Source organism: Cricetulus griseus, chromosome 4, assembly GCF_003668045.3.
Source record: "Cricetulus griseus strain 17A/GY chromosome 4, alternate assembly CriGri-PICRH-1.0, whole genome shotgun sequence".
Lineage (NCBI taxonomy): Eukaryota > Metazoa > Chordata > Mammalia > Rodentia > Cricetidae > Cricetulus > Cricetulus griseus.
The window spans coordinates 206,877,219-206,902,823 of NC_048597.1; the positions used below are offsets into that span (position 1 = coordinate 206,877,219).

At 44.8% G+C, this 25,605-nt stretch overlaps 1 protein-coding gene across 8 annotated transcripts in view; it reads left to right on the plus strand.

Moving 5' to 3' along the window:
• The window catches only part of Nmnat3 (nicotinamide nucleotide adenylyltransferase 3), a 123,444-nt gene extending 102,328 nt beyond the window's left edge, over window positions 1–21,116 (plus strand). For 6 of the 8 annotated variants that reach the window (XM_035443885.1, XM_035443886.1, XM_035443883.1 and 3 more), the window contains 4 exons: window positions 8,319–8,502; window positions 9,441–9,497; window positions 13,126–13,205; window positions 19,807–21,116. In XM_035443885.1, coding sequence (XP_035299776.1) covers window positions 8,319–8,502; window positions 9,441–9,497; window positions 13,126–13,205; window positions 19,807–20,171 — 686 coding nt within the window. In that variant the 3' untranslated portion in view covers window positions 20,172–21,116. The remainder of the gene's footprint in view (window positions 1–8,318; window positions 8,503–9,440; window positions 9,498–13,125; window positions 13,206–19,806) is intronic. The other 2 variants (XM_027410894.2, XM_027410899.2) reach the window with 2 other exon arrangements.
• Window positions 21,117–25,605: the final 4,489 nt, after the last annotated feature.

Sequence of the window (25,605 nt, forward strand, 5' to 3'; positions counted from 1 at the left end):
CCACCAAGCTCTCCAAGAGCAACTTCAGCATCCTGGAAAGCTTTGCATTCTGCCTCTAAAAAGATGCACCCAGTCCTCACTGCCCAAGATCACAGGTGTGAACTCCTGTTCACTCTGCCTCCACTGCTGAGGTTCCCTCAGCTTCATTGGCTCAGGCTATGTCCCTGATGTTGTCCCTGGGCTCGCCATGGTCCCCATACTCTGTACCCTCTGACTGCTAATTCTTAGCCTCCTTTGCCACTGCATTTGAAGAGCCTTGAGAATCTGTGGCTCTTCAGGCCCACTGAAGCTGAGAGAGAGGTGTCTTATGAAGCACTCTGTCTGTACATGCCACCCTGAAGTTCTGTTCTGTGCACAGTGGTGTGTGATAGTGTGGATGCCTTTTCTCACAGAATTCCAGGGGGAAGGCAAAACAGGAGCCTACCAGCCCTACAGCTTCCAAACTTAGCTGGGCCCCTAAGCTGTACCCATCTGTCCTAGTTAGGTTTCTTTCTCCGTGATAGACACTATGACCAAAGGCAGCTTGGGAAGGACAGGATTCATTTGGTTTACAGACTATAGACCATCATCAAGAGAAGCCAAGGCAGGAACTCAGACTAGGAACCTAGAGGCAGGGCTGAAACAGAGGCAACAGAGAAATAATGCCTACTAGGTTGCTTCTCCTGGCTTGTCCAGTTTGCTTTCTTATACATCCCTGAATCACCTGATGCTGGAGTGGCACTGCCCACAGTAGGCTGGGCCCCATATTGATCATTGATCAAGAGAATGCCCTACAGAGTTACCTACAGGCCAATCCGATAGAAGTAGTTCCTCAGTTGAGGTTTCCTCCTCCCAAATATGTCAGTGTCTGTGAAGTTGACAAGAATCAACCAGCATACCCTCATCCCCCTCACCAACATGGCTTATTGCTGAAAGTAACAGTATAGGAGCCATCTTCACACCGTGGCTGTACTCTGTGAACCACAAGCACTTCCAGGCGCTTCCCTGCTCCAGTCCACCAGGCTCAGAAAGGGCCTTTCACCTCCATTTCTGTGGTCTCCTATTCCTGCCATTCTCTGGACTTTAGTGAAACCCTGTGCTCTGAGTCATTAGGTGCCAGTTCATGGTGTCTGTCAACAAGCACGGCTCTTGCAGCGAGAGCACTCACCTTCACAAGTGCTTCCTTTGAAATGAATCTTAGGAGCCACTTCTGGAGTCAGGAGTGGAATGCTGCTTCCTCCTTCTGAGCCGTTCTCTTCCACCCTTGAGACTGTGGAACAGCAGAGTCCAGGACGGAAGACCTAAGGCAGCCAAGCTGTCCAGGGACATAAAATGTATCTGAGAACTTCCAGTTTCCAGGAGGGAAAGCTGCACTCTTTGGAGAATCCACCAGCACAATAAGAGCATCTTTCAAGCTTTACTTTTAAAGCTAAAATGAGCTATTAAACATCTGTAGCCACCAACATAAGCAGCTTACTGTGATAGCATGGGCCTACCTCTCTAGGAGACCACTCTAGATGAGACCTGACAGCCTAGAAAACTCAGCGCCCCCCTTTACCCCCATCCTCAGTGCGTGCTCTCTCTTTCTCTCTCTCTCTCTCTCTCTCTCTCTCTCTCTCTCTCTCTCTCTCTCTGAGACAGAGATCTAAGAAGTGCTGTAATGTGACCTCACAGCCTCTCCCCCTCTAAGCTGAAAGAGAACTTTATGGCCCTACCAAGTATCTGGTTCCATACATCAACATAAATAGGCTAAATCAAACCAAATTAGAAGGTGTGGCATTTACCATCATTCCCCAAAGCTTATAGAAGCAAGACCATCTCCTCATCCCTTTTGTTGATGCTCAATCTTTCTCATCCTCCTGAAGAACTCTGTCCCCAGCATGTCCTTGGTGGCTCTCTTTCTCCCTCTCTCTCTTTTACTTTAAGCTGTCTCTCTTAATGGAGCTCATCCCCAGCCTTAAAGGGGTCCTCTTCTCATTACTGCCCAGTCGTGCTGCCTCTGATATGACGGGCTGTCCCCTCTTTGTGTCCGCTCACATCATGGTCCAGTCATGCCTCCACGTGTCTACCTTAGCTCTGTCTTAGGCGTCCACAGAAATAACTGTCAGGGACCTTAGCCAACAAGTATCTAAAATAAGCACAAAGGAAGCAAAACCATGGATGAGAACAAAGGGTGTGAAAAAATAGCATGTACACATGCTGGAATTGGGTTATCAAATGAAGATGCTGAAGCACTTATATTTAAAGAAAAAGAAAACTATGAAAAGTGATACACCAGCTCTGTTGAAGAACCAATTAGAATTTCTGCCAGTTACTACAACAAAATTAAAAGTTCAATGGTATCCCCCTAAGACATAACAACCCTAAATATGTGCACACTAAGAATAGAATCACAAAACACATGAAGTGAAAACAGAGTTGAGAAAAAATTATCAAATTCACAATTGTACATGAGGATCCCGGCACTCAGCTCTCAGCCTTCACGACCAATGTTGAATACAAGGTGGAAAAAAATTCAGGAAGGATACAGGAGAACTATTCTCCTGCATCTAACTGTACAGAGCTCAACAGACAGTACAGGTAAAATATGTATTTTTTCAAGCACAATTAGAAAATTCAGTGAATCATACCATGAACTAGAAACCATAGTTTAAGAGATTTAAAACGGTTGAAATCACATAGTATTTGGTCTTTGGTCCCAGTGTGTCAAGCTGATAGTAAAAGAGACAAATCAAAGTATTAAACATTTGTAAGCTGGGTGTTGGTGGCGCACGCCTTTAATCCCAGCACTCGGGAGGCAGAGGCAGTCAGATCTCTGTGAGTTCGAGGCCAGCCTGGTCTCCAGAGCGAGTGCCAGGATAGGCTCCAAAGCTACACAGAGAAACCCTGTCTAGAAAAAAAACAAAACAAAACAAAAAAAGAACTTTAAAACATCATACTTAAGTGGTGTTTGTGGTATATGTTGGTTGAAGAAAATTTACTACCTAGATTAAGTCTAACAAAATTTATATAATTTATGTCTGAAATTGTAATAGGCCAATGAGGAAATCATAGGAGACCTAAACAAAGAGTATTGCCATTTTAGTAGAGTAGAAAACACCAAAGTTCAGTGCATGGCTTTGAATCAGGATGTTTGATAGACTGAATGGACAGGAATATAAATCAGGTGAAATTATCTACAGTAGAACACAGAGATTGTAATAAATCCCAAAGAGGGTGAGATGTGGAGGCACCCTTATATCCAGTAAGAAAACTGGAAGAAATAAAGAGGCACAGGTAATTTCTACAGAAATAATAACTAAGAATTTTCCAACTCTAATGAAAGCACTAATTCACATGTTAAAGAGATTCCAAGGTGATGTAAAGAAAAGAAAATCTTACAGACAAAGACTATGTATGATGCAACAAAAACACAGGTTGCCTGCCCAGGAATGGCAGACTTCTCTGGTACTTCCCAACAGCAACATATAGGACAGTAGAACAATAATTGGAGAGCACTGAAGACAAATAATATTTCAACTCATTAATTTTATACCCAGTAAAATTATCTTTCAAGATTACAATGTAAAATTAAGTCACCAACTTAAGGAAATCCTGCTGCCCTGCCAAAAGGAGGGTAATTCCAAGATAGAAAGATTGGTGTGCAGGAAGAAAAATACAAGGAAAATGGGAATTGTGGGCATACGTTTAAATGAGCGTTGATTACATTAAACAAAATAATAAGGTAGCTAAGACAATAGCCTGTAAGTTAGGAGGGTACCAAGTAGAGCGACTGCGCCCTCAAGTCCTGATGTTATAGCAAGGTGGTAATGAGCTTGGTCTCCTTTGGTTGTAAAACTGTGCAAATAATGTCTACTCTAAGAGACAAAGAGAAGTAAAAAATAAAAATCTAAACAGTCAAGAAAAGAAAAAGAAGCATAGAATGTGTGCAAGAAAATAAAACACAAAATAACATGGTACCTTAGATGGAAATGCATCACCGTAAGTGTAAGTAAAGTCAGTGTTCCAATTTAAAGTAAACACTGTCAGACTTGACTGAAGATGTCTTAATGGGCTATATACAAAGGCCTACCTTTAAAAAAAATGGTGTAAAAATATTGAAAATTAAAAGGTGGGAAAATTGCCAAGCATAGCAATGCACACCTTTAACCCCTGTACTATGGAGGTAGAGGCAAGACGATTTTTGTGGGTTTGAAGACAGCCTTGCTAAACATAGAGAGTTCCAGGACAGCCAGGGCTACATAGAAATTCCCTGTTATTACGGTGAATAACTAATGCATAGCCTGTAAGGTCAGGATAATTTTAATAGGTAAATGCCAACCAACAGGAAGACACAGCGTGCCAAAACAGCAAGGAAAGAGAGCTACCATGTGCCTTCGATATCCCTTTAAACCTCTCTCTCCCACGTCACCCTGACATCACCTTGACCACACCCTGATGGGCATGGTCAGGCACACCTATACCCAGCCCTTAGAAGGCACGGTTATGGTGTCTCCCTACACCCTGTCTTCAAGAAAGAAAGAAATAGAAAAATGCATATCCATGTGCATATTATTATCAGAAAGACTAAATTTTAACATAGTCTTACTAGCAATAAAAAGCTTCTTATAAAGATGTATGCTATAATGTGTGTTCACCCAGTCATGTATTATTAAACCATGTCAAGTGGAAGTTTAAAAAAGAGAAAGGAAAGGAAAAATAGAAAAATCCACAATGTTAGTGGGAGATTTTCTAGCCTTTTGACTAATACCTCAGGCAGACATAAATTCAATACTAAGAGATTTAAACAAAGCCACCACTTACCTTTCCTGAATGGACAGCACTGCACATCCACAGAATTAATATACACACTTTTTAAGCATGCATGCAGCGTTTCTCAACTCTGCTCATATTCCAGTTCATAAAGTACATAAAGAAACGCACAACACAGTTCAGGAGATTGGATCCACCTACAGTGTGTTCTCTGACTATGGTGGAACTAAGCCAAAAATTCATGCCAAAAATATAGCTCCCCCAAATCAGAATATGCCTGGGAATTAAGAAAAATGTTCCTAAATAGCTGATCAAAACAGACATCACAATGGAGCTTAGAAAATGATTTGAACCAAGAGATCATGAAAGCAGATACTCAAACAAACATGGGGCATAAGGAAACATGGGGGATTTTACAGCCTGAATTGCTTATTTTAGGAAATAAGACAAACTTCAAGTTAATTAGCTGGGCAGATACCACAGAAGTTAGAAAATGAACAGCAAGAGAGTAGCAGGGTAGAGTCCATAAAAAGAAGCAAAGAAACTGGTGAGACAGAAAAGAAACATTTAGCAGAGAAAAATCAATACAGCACAAGTTGGCTCTTTGAAAAAGACTAACAAAATAACAAACCTTGCAATCTCGTGCAAGGAAAAAGAAAGCGGCCCACCTATGAATAAAAAGGGCCCACAATGCAGATGATGCAGATGGTAAATACTTGAGAAGGTTGTAAGGAACCTTATGCCAGTAAATAGAAAACTTTAACTGTAATGGGTAAAATTCTAAAAAAAATAGGCAAGTTACCAAAAATCATAATAAAAATGAAAAATCTGAATCATCTTCTAGCCATTAAGGAGATTAAATCAGCAGTACGAAGTTTTCATACAAAATTACACTCCTTGACTGTAGAGGTATGGCCCAAGGGTGTAGTGCTCGCACTGAATATGATCCCCAGGACAGAGGAGAGAGAGAAGGAAGCAGAAAGGGAGAAGGGGAAGAAAGGAAGGAGAGAGGAGAAAGGTTTGCACGGGTGAGTTCAATCCCTTATGCCATCCTTTTAGAACATAAAGGAAGAGGGTATACCCTTAATAGAGAAACCTGATTGGGAGAACTAGAGACATGTTCATTCCTAAAAAAACAAGGAGCCAGAACCCATCAGTACACAAAAAGATAAGACAAGGCCACCACGGTAGCACACACCTTTAATCCCATCACTCAGAAGGCGGAGGCAGGTGGCTAGCTGTGAGTTCCAGTTCCAGCCTGATCTGCGTACTGAGTGTCAAGCTAGCTAGCTTGGTATACATAGTAAGTTCCAAGCTAGTCAAGGCTACAGAGTGAGACCCTATCTCAAAGAATTATATAAATAAATAGATGTTTAAGTACATAAATAAATAGCACTTCATTTGGGACTTGAGAGGTAGCTAAGTGATTTAGAGCACTAGCTGTTTTTGCAGACCCACAGGTTTCATTCCCACACTGCTGTAACTCTAGCTCCAGCTCCATGGCATCTAATGCCCTCTATGGCTTCCACAGGCTCTTGCACACACACTGTTCTCATATTCTCCCACGGGTGCTCTCTCTCTCTCTCTCTCTCTCTCTCTCTCTCTCTCTCTCTCTCTCTCTGTGTGTGTGTGTGTGTGTGTGTGTGTGTGTGTGTGTGTGTGTGTGTGTCACACGAATAAATAAATCTTAAAATAATAAAGTATCTTGCCTTAACTGAGAATGCAGGATATTCTCCTATAGTAACTGGCCAGGGGAGAAAGATCACACAATAGTTTGTGAAGAGTGGCAGAACATTTTAAAAACTTGTCCATTCACTGTGCTGGCTGGTTTTATGTCAACTTGACATGAGCTAAGTCATCTGAGAGGAGGGAACCGCAGTGAAGAAAATGCCTCAGTAAGACCAGGCTGTAGGTAAACCTATAGGGTATTTTCTTAATTGGTGATTGATGGGGAAGGCCCAGCCCATTGTGGGTGATTCTATCCCTGGCCTGGTGATCTAGTTTATAAGAAAGCAGGCTCAGCAAGCCATGAGGAGCAAGCCAGTAAACAGCACTCCTCCAAGGCCTCTGCATCAGTTCATGCCTCCAGGTTCCTGCCCTGCCTGAGTTCCGGTCTTGACTTCCTTCAGTGATATGGAAGTGTAAGCCAAATAGACCCTCCCCAAGTTGCTTTGGTCATGGTATTTAATCACTGTAACAGAAACGCTATAGCACATGACAAAAGCTCTTAAACTGGAAGTCACAAGGAATATCTCTTAAAGCAGCAGCATCAAGGTGCACAGGCTTGGTCACTTGCCCATGTTTAAGGACATAATACACTGATTTGTCTCTCATCAGATAAATCCCACATAGGCTCCCAAGACCTTAGGCAATGGCTACTGCAAACAGCACAGCCTCCTCCCTTTCCATCAGCTTCACAGTGGGCCTGTACAGTCAGGGTAAATCCCATCACCCACCAACCCTGCTTCATTGCAAACTCCCTATTGCTGTGGTAAACACCATTACCAAAAGCATCTTGAAGGAGGGAACTGTTTATTTTTCTTATAGATTATAGTCCATCACTGAGGGAAGCCAGGACAGGAACTTAAGGTGGGAACCAAAGGCAGGAACTGAAACACAGACCATGTCTCTCACTCAGCCTTTCTTTTACCAGCCAGGACCACCTGCCCAGGAGTAGCACTGCCCATGGTGGGCGGGGCCTTCCATATCAAACATTTAATCAAGAAAATGTACTGCAGACATGCCCTCAGTCCAATGTAATAGTGTCAGTTCACAATTGAGCTTTGTAGCAAGCTTTTTTTTTTTTTTTTTGTCAGAATATCTTAGACTGCCAGCCCACAAACAATGACACAGAGACTTATTTTTAATTATGAAAGTTTGGCCTTAACTTAAGCTTTTCCCCAACTAGCTCATAACTTAAATTAATCTGTTTTTATTAATCTATGTTCTACAATGCAGCTTTTACCTTTCCTCAGGAAGGCATGTCCGACTTGCTCCCAGTCTGCTGGTGAAATCCACACACCTAGATTCCTCCACCTCTTCCTCTCTCCCCAGAAATCCCACCTATCCTTTCCTGCCTAGCTATTGGCCATTTGTCTTTTTATTAAACCAATCACAGTGACACATCTTCACAGTATACACAAAGATTATCCCACAGCAGAGGTTCCCTCTTCCCAGATGACTCTAGTTTGTGTCAAGTTTACAAAACTAGCCACATTCCCTCCCTTTATTTCTCAGCCCCAGAACCGTCTTCTTGGGCTAAGACTATACAAATATAATGCACCATACAAAGACACCTCAGGATGTTCATCAAACACATCCTGATGCTATTTGTCCTATGATCTGCTGCCTGAGCCCCACCCTCACAACTTCCTCTCAATAAAGTACCATTCTAAGTTGTCGAAGACACTAGAGAGAGGCACAAGGTCACTGAGGTAGTACCCTGGCCCTTCCTTGCAAGCCCTGGGCTCTGTGTCTGTTCACATGTAGCATAAGGTGTAAGCATTGAGCACCTAGTGCACTGTGTTGCCAGGTGGCAAGTGTCTTTCCTAACACACAGCATCTCATCTCCATTCTCCCCTGCCTAGGAATGTACCAGGTGATCGAGGGCATTATCTCACCTGTCAATGACAGCTATGGGAAGAAAGACCTGGTGGCTTCCCATCACCGAGTAGCCATGGCCCAGCTGGCCCTGCAGACATCTGACTGGATTCGGGTGGACCCCTGGGAGAGTGAGCAGGCACAGTGGATGGAAACGGTGAAGGTGCTGAGGTAACAGGTGTCATGTTGTTCTGTGATAACATCTGCAGACTGAAGGGATGGATCAGATTGCCGAGATGGCCCCAGCCAGAACTTCCTAGCTAAGACCAGGAAAATGCCTCTGCTTACAGGGAGAGAGACCTGCAGTGTCACCTTTACAGAGAGTCCCTGGGCAAACACAAATGAGCAGCTTCTGGCACTTGGGACACTCTTGATTCCAAGGACTCCAACACCAAGTCCTCTTACCATTTAGCAGCTCTGTGACTTTGAACATGTGACTAACCTCTCTAAGACCTCTTTAGCACTTGCAAAATGAAGACGGTATAATTGGACAAAGATTATTAAAAACAACTTTCCTGTCCTAGAACCATCAAATCGCCTTCAGTAACTGGAACCTTTAACTTCTTGACATTGACAAGTTTGAAAACGGAACCTATATAATAAACCATCTTTCCTTCTTGCTTGCTAAACATAGATTCTAATGTCAGAGGGAGGAGTTATTTTAAGGACAGAGATAGGTACTCTACATTATTTTTGACTTTTCAATTCTTACTAGTGTTCAGCATGGTCAGCACAGATGTATGAAAGCCCTGGACCAGCCCTGCGTGTTAGGACAGCGAGTGGGTCACTGTCCTGGCTGTCAGAGGGGAGGAAGGCCGGCCTGCTTCATCACTGGTAGCTGGCTGCTCTGCTAGACGTCACTGCAGTACTGTGACCTGTGCAATCATACAGGGTCTACACCTTCTATTAGGGAAGAGACCACAGTGCATTCAGCAGCTCCAGTGCCACCTTAGAACCTGCTACCAAACTGATAGGACAGATGTTTAGTAACCGTATGGATACACGATCCCTTATTTTTAACCATCCATTGGTATAAGCTAGATCTCACACTAAACATGCACCCTGAACATCCTTTTAAAACGAGCCTTTCTCACCACTCGCTTCTCCAGGCTAATTGAGAGGAGCAGAAGCAAGACAGCAGATTACCCAGTAAAGCATTTACCTTTGTAAGTACTCAGTGACTTGGCCTCTATTCCCATCCCTGTGAGAGCCACAGTTGTCTGGGACGCAGGCTTTTAAACCAGATTTAACTGAATGAATGACTTGATGAAAGTGATTTGGCCTCCCCAAGTCTCACCCAATAAAATGAGAATATCAGCACCTAGCTCACAGGACACCATGTGGTTTTGATGAGGTGATGCCGGCAAATCAGCTGGTGGATAGTAAGTGCTGACTAATGTCACCTGCCCTCCCCACATCCTCAAATCCAGAAAGCCATGCACAGACACAGAGACGATGACATAGTAATTCTGTGTCACTGCTGCTTCTGCTGCTGCAGAATACCTGTGTGAGCAGAGACACAACCAAACACTCTTTTTCCTTTTCCCCTGTGCCCTTTGCTCAAATGCTTCTGGACACTGGACACACAGTGGACTTCCTAGGTCCACCACCCATGTGCCACCCCAGAATCGGTGACCTGGTGGGTCTGGGTGAGGAGGGGAGAGATGCAGCATTTCAGTCACTCCTGGTGATTCTAGTATGTATCTAGGCTTGAGCCCCACAGCTTCGGTCACTGAATGAGAGAATCAGTGTTGAGATTCACTTAAAGAGCAATTGACACACGGTCACAACCTTGGCTGCCAAAATCACTTGGAAAACTTTCTTTACGTTCTCTCCCAGGCCGGGGCTTTCAGATTGCTGGCATGGACACTAACCACAGGCATCTATTTCAAGGTTTGAATGATTGATGTTGGGCGTTGTGCTTGAGACTTAGCCAACAGAGTCAACAGTTTCTTTCAACAGATAGCTGATGAAGAATCAGGCTAAAATTGTAAAGTGAATGGTTTTAGAGTCATGATAGAAATCTGACCCCAACGTTGGTGTCCTCTTGATGTGGTCACAGTGGATTCACAACACAGCACAACAAAGGTCACTGTAATATCAGCTCACCGAGGGACTCCATGGAGAGCCTTTATTCTGATGATGTTCACGGTTTTTGCTAATGCCATAAAGTCTAGGCCAACTTTAATGAGAGAGCCTTTGGTACCTGGGTTGTCACTTTCTCCTTACAGTGGGAAATAACTAAAGAAACCATTTGAGAAGAAATCTTTTCTTGTTCACACTTTGAAGGTCTTCAGCCCTCATCTAGCATTGCTATTTCTGGCCAGGAAGCGGAGAGACAGAGTGGAGCCAGAATAAGGCCCCCAAGGTCATCTCCCCAATGACCCACTTTCTCCAGCTAGACCACACCTTCCAAAGCTTCAGTCATCTCCTAAGAATGCCATCACACCTCAAACCTGCCAGTAACCATCACTGATTAAGTGAGAGCCCATCTTACAATGACTGGACCTACAGCTAGGGCCCAAGCCTTCAACACAGAGGCTTTAGAGCGTACACTTAATCACCAACCGTAACAGTAACTTCCCTTTTCCTCGTGTTGTGGGGAAGGCTTAGTCAAAGTGCTATGTCGTATGGTCTGTCCTCCACCACATCACCACTGCAAACATGTCCTCATGAACTCATTTTACAGATGAAAAGCCAGAGGCTCAGAGATGCTCAGAGGACCACAGTTACACAGCAGATAGGCAAGAAGTGGAGCACCAGCCACTCAGCTCTGAAGCCATATCAGAGCCAGACTCTAAAGCAGAGGTTCTCAACTTATGGGTCATGGGCCCTTAGGGGATCACATGACCCTTTCACAGGGGTCACCTAAGACAATCGGAAAGCACAAATATTTGTGTCATGATCCATAATAGTACCAAAATTACAGTTATGAAGTAACAACTAGAAGAATTTTATGGTTGAGGGTCACCAAAACATGAAGAAATGGATAAAGGGTCACAGCATTAGGAAGGTTGAGAACCACTGCTCTAAAACAATGATGCTGGCTAGGGAGATGGCTCAGTGGTTGAGAGTGCTGGCTGCTCTTCCAGAGGACCCAGGGTTCAATTCCCAGCATGCCTGTGGCAGCTCATAGCTGTCTGTAACTTCTGTTTCAGGAGATATGACACTTTCACAGACACACATGCAGGCAAAAACACAAATGCACATGAAATAAAAATTAAAAGTTATTAGCTGGGCAGTGTGGTGCATGCCTCTAATTCCAGCACTTGGAAGGCAGAGGCAGGTGGATCTCTGTGAGTTCGAGACCAGCCTGGTCTATAAGAGCTAGTTCCTGGACAGACTCCAAAGCTACAAAGAAAAACCCTGTCTCAGAAAAAAACAAAAAACAAACAAACAAACAAAAAACAGTGATGTTGTCTGGGAATGTGAAGTGGCTGACTTTTCTTTTGCCATGTTACCCTTTGCTGGGGCTTCCCTGGGCAAGCTTCTGAAGATGCAGAAACCAAGCTCTTGGGGTCAGTTCAGAGGCCTAGGACAGTGCACACTGGAGCACCACTCAGGCAAGCAGCAAAAAGTCAGCCAGGACCACTATGCCAAGGAACAGAGTCCACAGGGAAGATGTGCTAAGTCCCGAAAGTGAACTGCCTCTCTCAAACACAGCTATAATAATGCTCCATCGAGTCCAGGGATGGTGGAAGATAAATTAGCCCACCCAAGAGTGCTGAGGTTACCTGTGTTTGGTGAGAAAAGAAAGTGCAGGAGTCACAATTTGAAGATAGATTGCTTAAAATTGAGCATGTCAAATTTGCATAAGTCAGATCATACCCAACATGCTCTGTGACTTCGCTTGGATTAACTCCCTTCATCTTCATAACCACCCATGGTGGGGGCACTGCCGTCACTCCCCATTTGCACAGAGGAACCATCTATGCTGACGGAGACTTGAAATCGTTCATTAGGGTGACAGCCAGCAGTGTGAGGGTTGGGATTCAACCCAAGCTGTCTCTCTCCAAGCCCAGGCTCTTAGTCACCATGCATAGCAGTTTGAAGCACAAGTTTATGATAAGAGTGTATTCTGGAGCTGGTTGGAGGCCACATGGTGCCAGGGCTTACTGTATACAGTTCATTTACCTTCCCAGAATCCTGAAATCAGGCATTACCACTTACACTTTCAAAAGGAAAATGCATGCCCAAACTTATATCTGTCTGTTTTGTTTTTTGTTGTTGGTTGTGGGTTTTTGTTTGTTTGTTTGTTTGTTTGTATTTTGGGTTTTTTGTTTGTTTTTTTGTTTTTGTGGGTTTTTTTTTGTTTTGTTTTGTTTTTTGAGACAGGGTTTGTTCTGGGTGTCCTGGTATTCACTCTGTAGATCAGGCTGGCCTTGAAGTCGCAGAGATCCACCTGCCCCTGCCTTCCAAGTGCTGAGATTAAAAGCGTCCACCACCACTGCCTGGTTCACATCTCTGTTTAGAGCTGATGCCTTGGGCATCTACTTAACACTAATGCCTATATTTCCAGTAGAGAATTACCTAGATGTGTGGGAAGGGCAGCATCAGGCTTACCTGCCCACTTCCACCAGCTTGTGTAGACTGGTAAAGTGGACTGAATAGGACTCTTTGTGGCATATGATTCCTGCCCTACACCTGGAGCATTGCCTGGCACATGGTGCATCCCCAGTGATTTTCAGGGAACCATCTAAGATGTATAGAAGCAAGTTTTAAATTCTCTGGACGCTGGGATGGTGTCGGGGGTCTAGAATACAGCACACCTGAATCCGTGTGTTTACACCACAGGCACCATCACAACCAGCTGCTGAAATCCTCAGCCCAGATGGAAGATCCAGACCCCAGCAAAACACCATCAGCCTCTGCAGGTGGGTGCCAACCCCCTCGTCTACAATGGGGGATTCAGGTGAAGACTGATGAGCCAATGGCATTTGTCCAGCCCTCTCAGCATGAACTAGAACTTGAGACCTGCCTGGTAGTGCAGGTCTACCTGCATGGGTGTGTGTGTGTGTGTGTGTGTGTGTGTGTGTGTGTGTGTGTGTGTGTGTGTCCAAGGTCAAAAGGTCAGATTAGACAACCCGTCTTCCCCACTCCCACCCCCAACCCCATTAATTGTGCTAATTTGAGATTTACTGCCCAAAGGAGTTTAGCCACCCTGTGACTTGTGCTCATGACATGAATTCCAATGAGGGCCACACAGGGACAGACTGGTGACTGGTGACTGGTGCCTTCTGAGTTTAGGATAAAGTCTGAATGAGAAGCTCACACTTCCTAGCAGCCACTCAGTGAATTCATCAAGGAGGAAAGGAGTTTTACAGAAGCTTGAGGTTCTCTTGTGTAATCTTCTTAAATTAGAAACCCTGATCTCCACTCTTTGTTCCCCTGCTGTGACTACAGAGTATGCAAAGCCCTGGGGTCAAGGGTCAAAGGCAAGGCTCTCAGGAATGTAGGATGGGTATGGGAGCGAAGAATGTAATGTAAGCTGGGAGTCCCTAGACCCACTGGGACCAAAATCCCAACAGGCCATGTGCATGGTTTTCTACTCAAGGGCTCCCACCACTAGTTGGTGGGACATTTGCATATCAGAAGGGTTCAAGACTGCCAAGGATAGATGCCACTCAGTTTCTTCACTGCAGAGTTTCACAGAACCTTTGCTGTGTCCACGTGCATTGTGACTTAATGAGAAAAGGACAGAGCCTACCACTCTTTAACCATGGTACTCTTATATGTCTGTTGGTCCTCAGAATACTCCCAAAAACATCTCAGAAAGGACTTGGGCATGTCCCCAGGTCCTGAAGTTGCCGTGTAGCCCTTGGATGCTGATCAAAGATTACACACAGTAGAATTGCCATAAGTCTTGTTAGAAACATGAATTGCCAGACCACTCCCCAGACCTCCTGAGTGGGAAAGACACTGGGAGCCTGATGTTTAAGATCACTCAAAAACTGAGACTATATACCGGGATGAGAGTCTAAAAAGGAGTTGCAGGGCCACTGATATAATCCATACATGTAATATGTACTTCATTCCTCTGGCCTGTCCTTACCTGTGTGGGCTCCTCCATTTCCAGCCCCAGATGTGGACCATGGACGGGATGCTCTCTGCACATCATAGACACAAGGCTATGTCCTTTCTGCATCTCCTTCTACAAAGTCCTACATGATGCAGATGGACACTATGAGAGCAAGGCTCTTGAGTCTTACATGATGCTGGCAGATGCTATGAAAGCCAGGCTCTGGGATCAGGAGGAGTAGGCACTCCAGCAGTTAAGCCCATGTCTTGAGCTAGACACAAGCTGTGGGGTGGAGGGGAATGCAGGCATTAGTGAGAAAGGCTGCTGCATGTAGGAGCAGACAGCTACACCCATGTGTACAAGACCATGTGGACTGTGGGGGTTAGAGCATTTCAAAGCAGAGAGGCAGAGATGCAAGAGCAGGAATGTGTCAGTATGGGACATTGTAGACCTGGGAAACATCAGGGACTCTAGGGGTAGCCCCAATAACTGCCTAGGCACACCCCACCCTTTTTTTACTTTTAATCTCGAGATGGGGTCTCACCAAGTTGCCCAAGCTGGCCTTAGACTCTTGTATCCAAGGCCCTTGAACTTGCAATCTCCCCCCACCACCCCTTTGCAGGCCTATACCATCAGGTCTAGATAGCACAACAGTTTTTACACTGGCAGAAAATAAAAACAACTAAGAATTTAAATATAAAAGAACACTGAGTAAGTAACACTGAATGCATCAAAAGAATCCTCATCAGAAGTTTGCAGGCGATGGAGAAACACTGAGGCAGTGAGAGAACCACCACATGATAGTGTATGTATGATTTGAGGGGAGAATGAGAACCACCACATGATAGTGTATGTATGACTTGAGGGGAGAATGAGAACCACCACATGATAGTGTATGTATGACTTGAGGGGAGAATGAGAACCACCATATGATAGTATATGTATGACTTGAGGGGAGAATGAGAACCACCATATGATAGTATATGTATGACTTGAGGGGAGAATGAGAACCACCATATGATAGTATATGTATGACTTGGGGGAGAATGAGAACCACCATATGATAGTATATGTATGACTTGAGGGGAGAATGAGAACCACCATATGATAGTATATGTATGACTTGAGGGGAGAATGAGAACCACCATATGATAGTATATGTATGACTTGAGGGGAGAATGAGAACCACCACATGATAGTATATGTATGACTTGAGGGGAGAATGAGAACCACCATATGATAGTATATGTATGACTTGGGGGGAGAATGACAACCACCACATGATAGTATATGTATGACTTGGGGGGAAAATGAGAACCACCATATGATAGTATATGTATGACTTGAGGGGAGAATGAGAACCACCATATGATAGTATATGTATGACTGGAGGGGAAAATGAGTGTAATTCCATATTGTTTGTGTATCTGAACCAATATGGAAACCTAAGAAAATACACCAAAATGTTGATGGTTGTAGAACCCGGAATCAGCCTGACGGGCTGCTGCTGTTGTTTTCCGTTTTCAACATTTCCAGTTTCCATATGTTCCACCGTGAACACACATTTCATGTTCATCATCAGAAAAAGGAAAAAAGTGAACATTTTAAAACAGGAAGGTAGTCCTTTCTCAGCTTGGATTTTGATGGGATGGCACATATGTTACCAGTGACATGTGTATTCCTCAGGGCCACTTTGGGAGCTGTGCATTTTATTGTGTGTTGTCACACTCTGGGATGGCAGATCCCATGCTGAGCACAGCACTGGTGGTAGCCAGATCTGGGCCTCACTGTCACTTCTGTAATTGGCAGACCTCCTTGGAGTCACCTGTCCTCGTGTGGATTGTTGTGATCCTAGTGGCCTAGGTCACACACTGGAATAGGTGACAACTCAGGGATTTTAACAACAGCTAAGCTTACTATCTGTCTTCTGTCCTGTAGGGGTGGCCCTGCCCATGGCTGATAAGACTGAGCCTGGTTCAGAGAACTCCCTTTCTGTAAAAACAGCAAGCACTCAATCTTGTGCCTATTTCACCAGGGGTGACTAGTTTGGGTGCTGTCAGGTGTCATTCCTGGATTCATCTCTGGTATCCTCGAATGAAGATCTCTCTTAGTGTGTTGGTTGAATGTCATCATCCATGGCTGTATTCATACATCGCAGGTGACAGACAGGCTTTCTCTCCACCTGTCACTTCCTGTAACTTCCATGGAGCCTTTACTATCCCCATCTTACAACTGAGGAAATAGGCCCACAGGCAAGGTCACTTTCCCAGGGTCCCAAGAAATCTGAAATTGACACCCAGGACTGTCTAGCCTTGACATTGATGCTCTTCAACGCCATTAACTTAGGACCATCAAAATCCAGGCTTCTAGGTTCTGGGATATTTTCCTTACAGCTTATATAAGTTCTGGCCCATCTGCTTTTCAAAGCCCATATCTACTCCACATCATAGTAGACGACTCAGCAAACACCCACAGACCTCCCATTTATGACACCGTGTGACTGTTAGGCAGGTCACACTGGCAGCCTTTATTCGTTTTCCATTGTTTATTTGGTGAGAGGTGGTGCATGCACACGCTGTACCCACAGAGGCCAGAGGAGGGCTTTGGATCCCCCTAGCACTGACAGCTCTGAGCTGCCACCCGGGTGCTAAGAATAAAACCCTGGTCCTCTGCAAGAGCAGCCAGTGGTTTTTTTTGTTTTGTTTTGTTTTGTTTTGTTTTAAGATTTTATTTATTTACTATGTATACAACATTCTGCTTCCACGTATATCTGCACACCAGAAGAGGGCACCAGATCTCATCACGGATGGTTGTGAGCCACCATGTGGTTGCTGGGAATTGAACTCAGGACCTCTGAAAGAGCAGTCAGTGCTCTTAACCTCTGAGCCATGTCTCCAGCCCCGCAGCCAGTGTTCTTAACTGCTGGAGCATCTCTCCATCCTCCAGTCTTTATTCTTGACTTCCCTACTTTGAACTTGGACAGTTATTAGGTCTAAACATTCTGTAGCATTTATATGAATGAATTTGAAGGAGCTCTGTGAGGCAAGCAGCCCAGAGTTGTGGGCTGAAGCACATGTGGCCATGAGAGTTGCTCACTTCATTGTCTTGTCCCAGAGGTTAGCAGGTGCCTCCAGCCTCACAGATGGGCCTTTGATTGAGGGGCAGAGCTCAGTCATTTCTAGTCCTTTCTAGTCACAGCTCAAAGTGAATATTTTTTCTTACTGTCAGTATTAATGAATCCGTGTCAAATGTGGAAGCTGAAATGTCAAAAATTTTCCCCACAAAACCCACTAGGATAATCTGGGGAGATACCAGTGCCAGGATGTACCTATTCAGATCCTAACACCTAAGCAAAAAGACAGGTGCAGCTGTGGGCGGTGGGAAACAGTAATATTGCTAGGGCTTGCTGGCTCGAACATGGTGGGCTCCAGGCCCTGCCTCAATGAAATAATGCAGAGAGAGCAATAGAGAAGAAATTCAACATCCCCCTCTGGTACACACACACACACACACACACACACACAACACACACACACACACACACACACACACACACACACACACACACACACACACACACACGAGAAGACAAAGTGTCTTGTCTATTCTCTGACCTGTAGAAACAGAGCGGATGTGCCCCAGGCCCCAGGAGATGGTGAAATCAAATGAGTATCATTGAACCAGTTGTTTGAAAGGCCAAACCCTGGTCTCTTACTATCCTGCAGAGAGTGACTCAATAAATAAGAATTAGAGCAAATCCTCACAGCCATTGGAAAATACAAATCCATACCAAATTAGTAAAGCACGAATTACTGAATAATTTGTAGCACAATTTTATTGCTTTAGAAATCAGGAGATAATTCATACTTATTGGATGGATGTTTCTGGGTAGATGGGTAGATAAGTGGATAAGTAAATGGATTAGTGAATGAATGAAAAGCAGTTAAAACATGTGCCAACCATGGTTCTAACTGTCTTAGTTGATAAACTCATTGAATGCTAAAATAACCCCACAAGGTGAGCACTACTGACATGCCCATTTGAAAGTCAAGATCACAGGAGCCACCAAGTAGCAGAACCAGAACCCAGCTTGAGATATGTGGGGCTGTCTGTGTGGCCACTGAGAGTCTTGTGCGCACTAGTCAAAGAATTCTCCAGTGTCATTGATTAGACCAGTGTTCCAAGGCTACAACATTGGAAAAGTCCCTTTGTGTGATGATATCTGCTGCTGTGAACAGTCCCCTGGCCTGTTGTCTCTTGTAGGTGAGGAAGCTGTGGCCCAGGGCAGGGAGGACAGTGGCAGCCCCACAGCAGCATTTACCCCTTGGAGGCTGAACCTCAGACCTCTCCAGACACTGCCAGGCTCTCTTCTTTCCCAGGCCAGGCCCTGCTTCTTTGTAAGCCCATCATCTTCCATGACCAGAAACTTTCCAACATCTCACAGCTCAGTAGTCTAAGCGAACCCTTTACAACATGTTTTCCCCCAATGTGTGGCAGTCTGCAATCTTTTCCTTGCCAATTCTTCAGGGTGACAAAGATGGAAGGCCAGCCTTTGCCATCTTCTGGAATCAGTTTCCAGAAGTACCAGGGACACGGCGTATGCTTCTAGCATGGTTTGGCTTTCCTGTTCAGATTAGCCAACTCCAGATGAATGGTGTCAGCAAGTCAGCTAATCCTTCCTACTCTAGTGCTCCCGGGCTTCCTGTTCGTGGCGCATGTGCAGGTTCTCACCAGCAGGCGGCAGCAGAACCTCACAGCTACAGATGCCCCACCTGGAGAATGGCTGCCAGTTTGCACCCAGTCTTCCCAGCTGAGGCCATGAGCTCTCTCCTAGCCTCTCTGTGCCTTGGTTTCCCCACTGCAAAGTGTGCACAACAGACCTACCTCATAAATCTGTTCCGAGGGTCATGTTATTACATACATTGTGCCTAATAGTGGTACTATACTAAGAACCTAAAAAAAAAATTGTAACAGTCAGTGTTCTCTACAGGGCTGCCACACTGACCAGCTGTCCTAGAGCTTTGCAAACGAAAATGAAAAGGCCACCCGCTGCTAGAGACCTTTTAGTCATCCAGAGAGAGCCTGTTCATTTTCATGGAGTTATGAAAATGCTAGGTCCTCAGGACTTAAAATGACAAGGGCTGAATTAGATGTTGGGGTGACAACTTGTGCAGTGCCCGTAGCTTCTTGATCTTGGGACTTTAAAAGTCTAACTTCTCATCAGATAATGGGCTTCTGGGGAAAGTGTGGTCACCTCTGGGACTCTCTCCGCTCTGATCCAAAGCAACCGCAGACAGACTTCTGTAGTAGCACTGAGCACTGACAGGCAAGATCTTTTTTGCTTGGCTTGACACTTGGCCAATATTCAACAAAAGCTATGATGCTGAAATCTTAAAATTGTAAGTAATATCACTTCAGATTTCTGTAACTCCGCTGGGCTCGCCCTTGTTTTGCAGCACTGCCCGAGCTGAAACTCCTCTGTGGAGCAGACGTCCTGAAGACCTTCCAGACCCCCAACCTCTGGAAAGACGAGCACATCCAGGAGATAGTGGAGAAGTTTGGCTTGGTGTGTGTGAGCCGGAGGGGTCATGACCCGAAAGGGTACATCTTGGACTCGCCCATCCTCCGACAGTTCCAGCACAACATCCACCTGGCCAGGGAACCCATTCAGAATGAGATCAGTGCTACATACATCAGGAAAGCCTTGGGCCAAGGGCAGAGTGTGAAGTATCTCCTCCCTGACACCGTCATTGCCTACATCAGGGACCATGGCCTCTACAGCAGTGACGGTTCCTGGACAGGAAAAGGAAAGATTAGTTAGAGGGCAGTTAAGAGCTTTGTTTTGCTTTGGGGTCTGTGTTTCCCTGTTTGTTTTGTTTCTATGATGATAATACCATGGGTGACTTCCTACTGCAGAAAGAGGTTGTTTCTATGGCTGGGATAGTCGGTTATCAGAGCAACTTAAATGGCATGGCAGGTCGTTGGATTAGGCAAAACCTGTCAGGGCCACTGATGAGGAGACCAGCTTACTTTGTGTAAATGGTAATTAGAGGATGCACTTATGCTCTTCTGAACATGGCAGGTCCCTGAGAGATCGGATCACAGTTGCTTTTCTTTTTCTTTTTTTTCTTTTTGCAGACCAGGTGCAGCATGCTGGTCTTGATTGGCGGGATTTGACAAGGTGCTGATTACTGAACAGTAATTAGCCTCTGCAATGTCCTTGTTTCAAACAATAATACCAAGTGAGGATTCAGAAATCTGGAAACAGTACATCATTGTTCTCCCTTACAAACCATGGTCTGCCTGCCCACCTGCCCGCCTGCCCACCATGGTATAGCAGAAAAAAGACTTTTGATCACACCATTTCTGTTATAGTCAAGCAATATGTGTAAGTTTTAGTGTGTGTGTGTGTGTGTGTGTGTGTGTGTGTGTGTGTGTGTGTGTGTAAATCAGAGGGACCTCAGAGTTCCAAGAAGCTGGAATTATAGGCAGTTGTGAGCTGCCTGATGTGGGTGCTGGGAACCAGTCTTACAGAAGAGCAGCCACTGTGCCATCTCTCCAACCCCCTCAAGCTATATTTTTGATACAGCAAGTATTTTTACACTGCTATACTCTAAACACCAGGGTTCCCAATATCCTGACTTCTAAAAAGGAACTGAAGTAAAACAGATGCCGACTGTTTTAGAAGATCTTTTGAATGTTTTATGACTGCCTGACTGTTTGAATATTGGCAAAAGGATAAATAATAAATTGACATCAAAAAGTACTAATGAAAAGTTTTTCTTTTTTTCCTTTGTTATATTATTAATGCCCAGTGTTCCAGCTGTTGCTCTTCTGTTTAGCTACTTTGAAATTTGTCCTGTTCCAATCTAAGTATGAATGTAAAACTTTGTGCCCTGAGTACAGAAGAGGAATGCCTTAGTCAGATTAACACAGCCTAGAGTCACCCAGAAGGGCGTCTAGAATTGAAGGATTATCCAGATCAGAATTTGGCCTGTGGGCATGTTTGCAGGGTGTGGGATGGGGGTCTTGATTGTTAACTAATGAAGAAGTGTCCAGCCCATAATGGGCAACACCATTCCCTGGGCTGGTATCCCTGAGCTGTATGAAAAAGCAAGCAGCCTGCCTCCATGGTTTCTGCTTCAAGTTCCTGCCCTGACTTCCCTCAGGGACCTGACTTCCCTGTGTGACCTGGAAGTATAAGATGAAATGACCCCTTTCCTCTCTACTTTACTTTTGGTACAGTTGTTTTATCACAGCAACAGAGATGAAACTGGAACAGAGAAGGAATAGCTTCTCCACCAACCCAAACAGTTTCCCAGATTAAAGCAGACGGCCATGTGCAGCCTGAAAGATGAGAAGGAAGTGTTTGGGATTTGCCATTCCACTCCTGGATTAATCTTTGGGATGTCCTCTTTGTGCTGAAGGACTGGCACAGACTCTGAGTCCCCATGCTCTGTACTGGCCCTTCTTTGTCACTTATTTAGTGACACGGGAAAGCAATAGGGCAAACAAGGAGGATCCAGTACCCCCGAAAACTCTCAGTGTTCTTGTGAGCCATGAAACAGGTAAGAGGAAATACAGACACAGTGACCGTCCTATGAGGTCCTGTAGACTTCCCTCCCTGATTGCGTTCTGCCCTCCAAGAGGTCCCGGAGAGCCTTGCTCACTCAGGGAAATTCGGATCAAATAGCCTTGTCTAAAAGCTGCCACGGCACATGGTAGGACTTTAACTCCTTTTACCACTATGGGCTGCAGTTTCTTTAACTCCACAGTGGAGTTTGGTTAGGTGTGCTCTAAACTTCCAGCTATAATTTTCTTTCCCTTTGTCACTTAGAAAGGAAGGGAGAAGGGGGAAGGAAGGAGGGAGGAAGAAAGGAAAGAAGAAAAGAAGGAAGGATTGATTCAGATAATCCAGGTTTGAGCTTCTGTTTTGATTTTTGTTTGTTTGGGGTTGTTGTTTGGCAAGGTTTCACTCTTAATCCAGGAACTTGCTAGGTAAGCCATACTGGCCTGGCTACAGTTTTTCAGCAATCTCCTGCCTCAGCCTACCAAGTCCTGGGATTCCAAGCACACACCACCACTCCCAGCTCAGCCCTGATTTTCTAAGACTCTGGGTACTCACTCTGGTGTCAGTTTCTCCACCCTTCTTTGGGTCCAGTATCCACCTTAGTTAGACTGGAAGGTCAAAAAGAGATCTTGTCATTTGCAGATGGGAATTGCTATTGTGTTCCAGGAGCTGGCTCCAGGAAGACTCTTGGGCCCCATGCAAATGAACCAACAGAATCGGCTTTCTAATGAGATTCATTGGCCTCAGCTTCACTCACTCCAAATGATCACTTGTTTCTTTCTCATTTATTTATTTGTTTGTTTGGTTTTTTTGTTTGTTTAAGATGTGAGTGCTTTATCTGCATGTACACCTTTATGCCAGAAGAGGGCATCATATCCCATCAGAGATGGTTGTGAGCCACCATGTGGTTGCTGGGAACTGAACTCAGGTCCTCTCGAGGAGTGGTCAGTGCTCTTAACCCCTGAGCCATCTCTCCAGCCCCTGATCACTTGTTTCATTAAGCTGAAAGTACCATGGAAACTACTTCGCACTGCCTATTATCCTCAAAGCCACATTTCCACCACTGTTCTATGTGGGTCAAGAAGGGAGAGAACAAAAGCCTGCAGACAGTGGTATCCAGAAGGTGAGGTAGAGAAGGGATATGCAGAATGGGGTTCTCAGCCCCAACAACAGACATTCGGGGCTGCATAACTTCCTGGGCAATTCTTTCCCGGCCCCTGCATTGTAAAACTCCTTCCTGGCCTCTGTGCAAGGGATGCTAGTAGTATCACGATGTGGGATAATGCTCTTGTTCACTGTAAAGATTTGTCAGTTGTATTGGTCTAACAAAATGCTGAGTGGCCAGTAGCCAGGCAGGAAGTATAGACAGGGCTACCAGACCAGGGAAGAGGAAAGGCAGAAGTCACCAGCCAGACACAGAGGAAGCAAGATGAGACTGCCTTACTGAGAAAAGGTACCAAGCCACATGGATAAACATAGATAAGAATTATGAGTTAATTTAAGTTGTAAGAGTTAGCTAGTAATAAGCCTGAGCAATAAGCCAAACAGTTCATAATTAATAAAAGCCTCTGTGTGTTTATTTGGGGCTGAATGGCTGCAGGACAGAAACTTCAGTCTGCAGTATCATTAATAGCTATGGCAACACAACTGCCCAATACATGTGTCAAACATTCAGAACACCAGTTCTAACTGCAGTTGAGACCTATATGATAAATCTTTCTGCCAAACGCCAGCTGAGCCCCACCGCCATGTGTGAGCTTTATGCCAGCCGCCTGCCCGAGTTAAGCCCAAATGAATACACAGAAACTTATATTAGGTTCAAAGCTGCTTGGCCAATGACTAGGATTCTCATCTGTTAGCTCAGTCTTAACTGTCATAAACCTATATATTTTATAAGACTTATCTTATTGGACGCCTTATTGGCGTCCCTCCTTGCCAGTGGATCACATTGTGCCGCTGGAGCAGGAGCGGAGGGGAAAAAGGGGGCCCTTCCTGTTTCTCCTTCGCTTAAATATGAGTCTCCTTGCTATGCCACTTCCTGCCTGGATCAGCACTTCTCTACTACATTTCCCAGAATCCTCTTTAACTCCTAGTCCCGTCTACTTGCTGTCTCATTGGCCAAACAGTATTTTATTTAACAATCAATAAGATAAACATACACAGTACATTCCCCATCAGAGACCCGCTGGTTCAAGGCTACATTGGAGATGCGGAAAAGGGTGGGTTTTTTTCTCTCTTTCCAACTGAGGACATCAAGAGGCTGCAGTGTCCAAATGAGCTTCTTTCAGAGAAGACCAGTGAGAGGCCCCCTACCATGAAGTCATGTTCATTCTAGGGTGCACAGTGCCATTGCATAGGGATTGGAACACCACATCCCTGACTCCCAGGCACCGCAGCTCTCATCCCTCCCTCTCAGTACTCACAGCATGTTTCTGGGCTAGTTTTTTACAGCTGAGGATTCCAACATAGCCAAGCCTTCTGTCCTAGCATTTAGGACCTGACAAGTAGAGGCTCACTGCTGGCAGTTGGTTGTTTCCTTGTTGTTACTGAACTTTAGGATTCATTTATTCAGATCACACTTATTGAGGTCCTCACATGTGCCAGGGATGTAATGGTGAACAGACACAGTCCCCATCCATAAGAAGTTTATAGTACAATGGAGAACACACAAGAATCCAATGATCACAAGCTAAAGTTGCCATTGCCAACAATGATGAGGGCTCTAAAGGCGACACTGATATGCTGATGGCAGAAGGCAGCTAGTTCTCTGCAAAGCTAATGAAGCTTACACTTTGGCTTCCCACTTCTCAGTGTCCTAATTGAATAGGTATCTAAGTTCCTGATTCTTGGTCCTTTTGAAAGGGGTCCCTTTGAACTCATACAAGGTATAGACTCTGATAAAGTGGTTTTCCTAATGGATGTGTTCCAGAGACTTTGGGATGGGTGGGGGCAAATGGCTTTGAAGAAGGGCATATGCAAAGGCCCTGGGGCAGAAGGGGAAAAATGGGCACCATGGAGAACTAGAGTCATCCAAACGTCTCTAACAAGGTGCTGGCTACTACACTGCACCTAACAGCAGGTGCCCTGCTTGCCACAGTCCCTCTGCCAGCCTTTCCATAGGCTTACTAGCCTTTGAGGGCATGCCTTCATCGCCGTGATCCACGTATGTGTTGTGTAGTTCCCACCAAACATCAGCTATTCCCATAGTAAAGCACAGCAAGACCTATGCTCTGTATATATGTATGTGTGTGTATTATGTATATATACACATATACTCACATATATCTTACTTTCTGTCACCTGCTCTGTCTCACTGATTCATGTCATTTCCCTCCCTCAGTAGCAGCAGGGAAAATATGTATCACTGTTCCGCCCCTGACGCATCTCCTATGTACTGATTTCACATTCCTCTCCATTCCCTCAGGTGTCCTCTGCATCTTGATGCCTGGGTATTTTGTTTGTATTGCAAGAACAGAAAACAGTGGTTCAGGCTCCTGGGTAAATAGAATTTCCAGCCTTAAATAAAGGTTCTCCTATGACACTATTCGATACCCAAATGAGAACAGTGCTGTCTCTTTGCCTGGGGAAAGAAATTTTCATTGCTAATACTGTCTCTGTCACTTGGGACAGAATGATGTGAAATCCCATTTCAAACCAATACAGTTTCGGCTTTGCCAGGCACGCT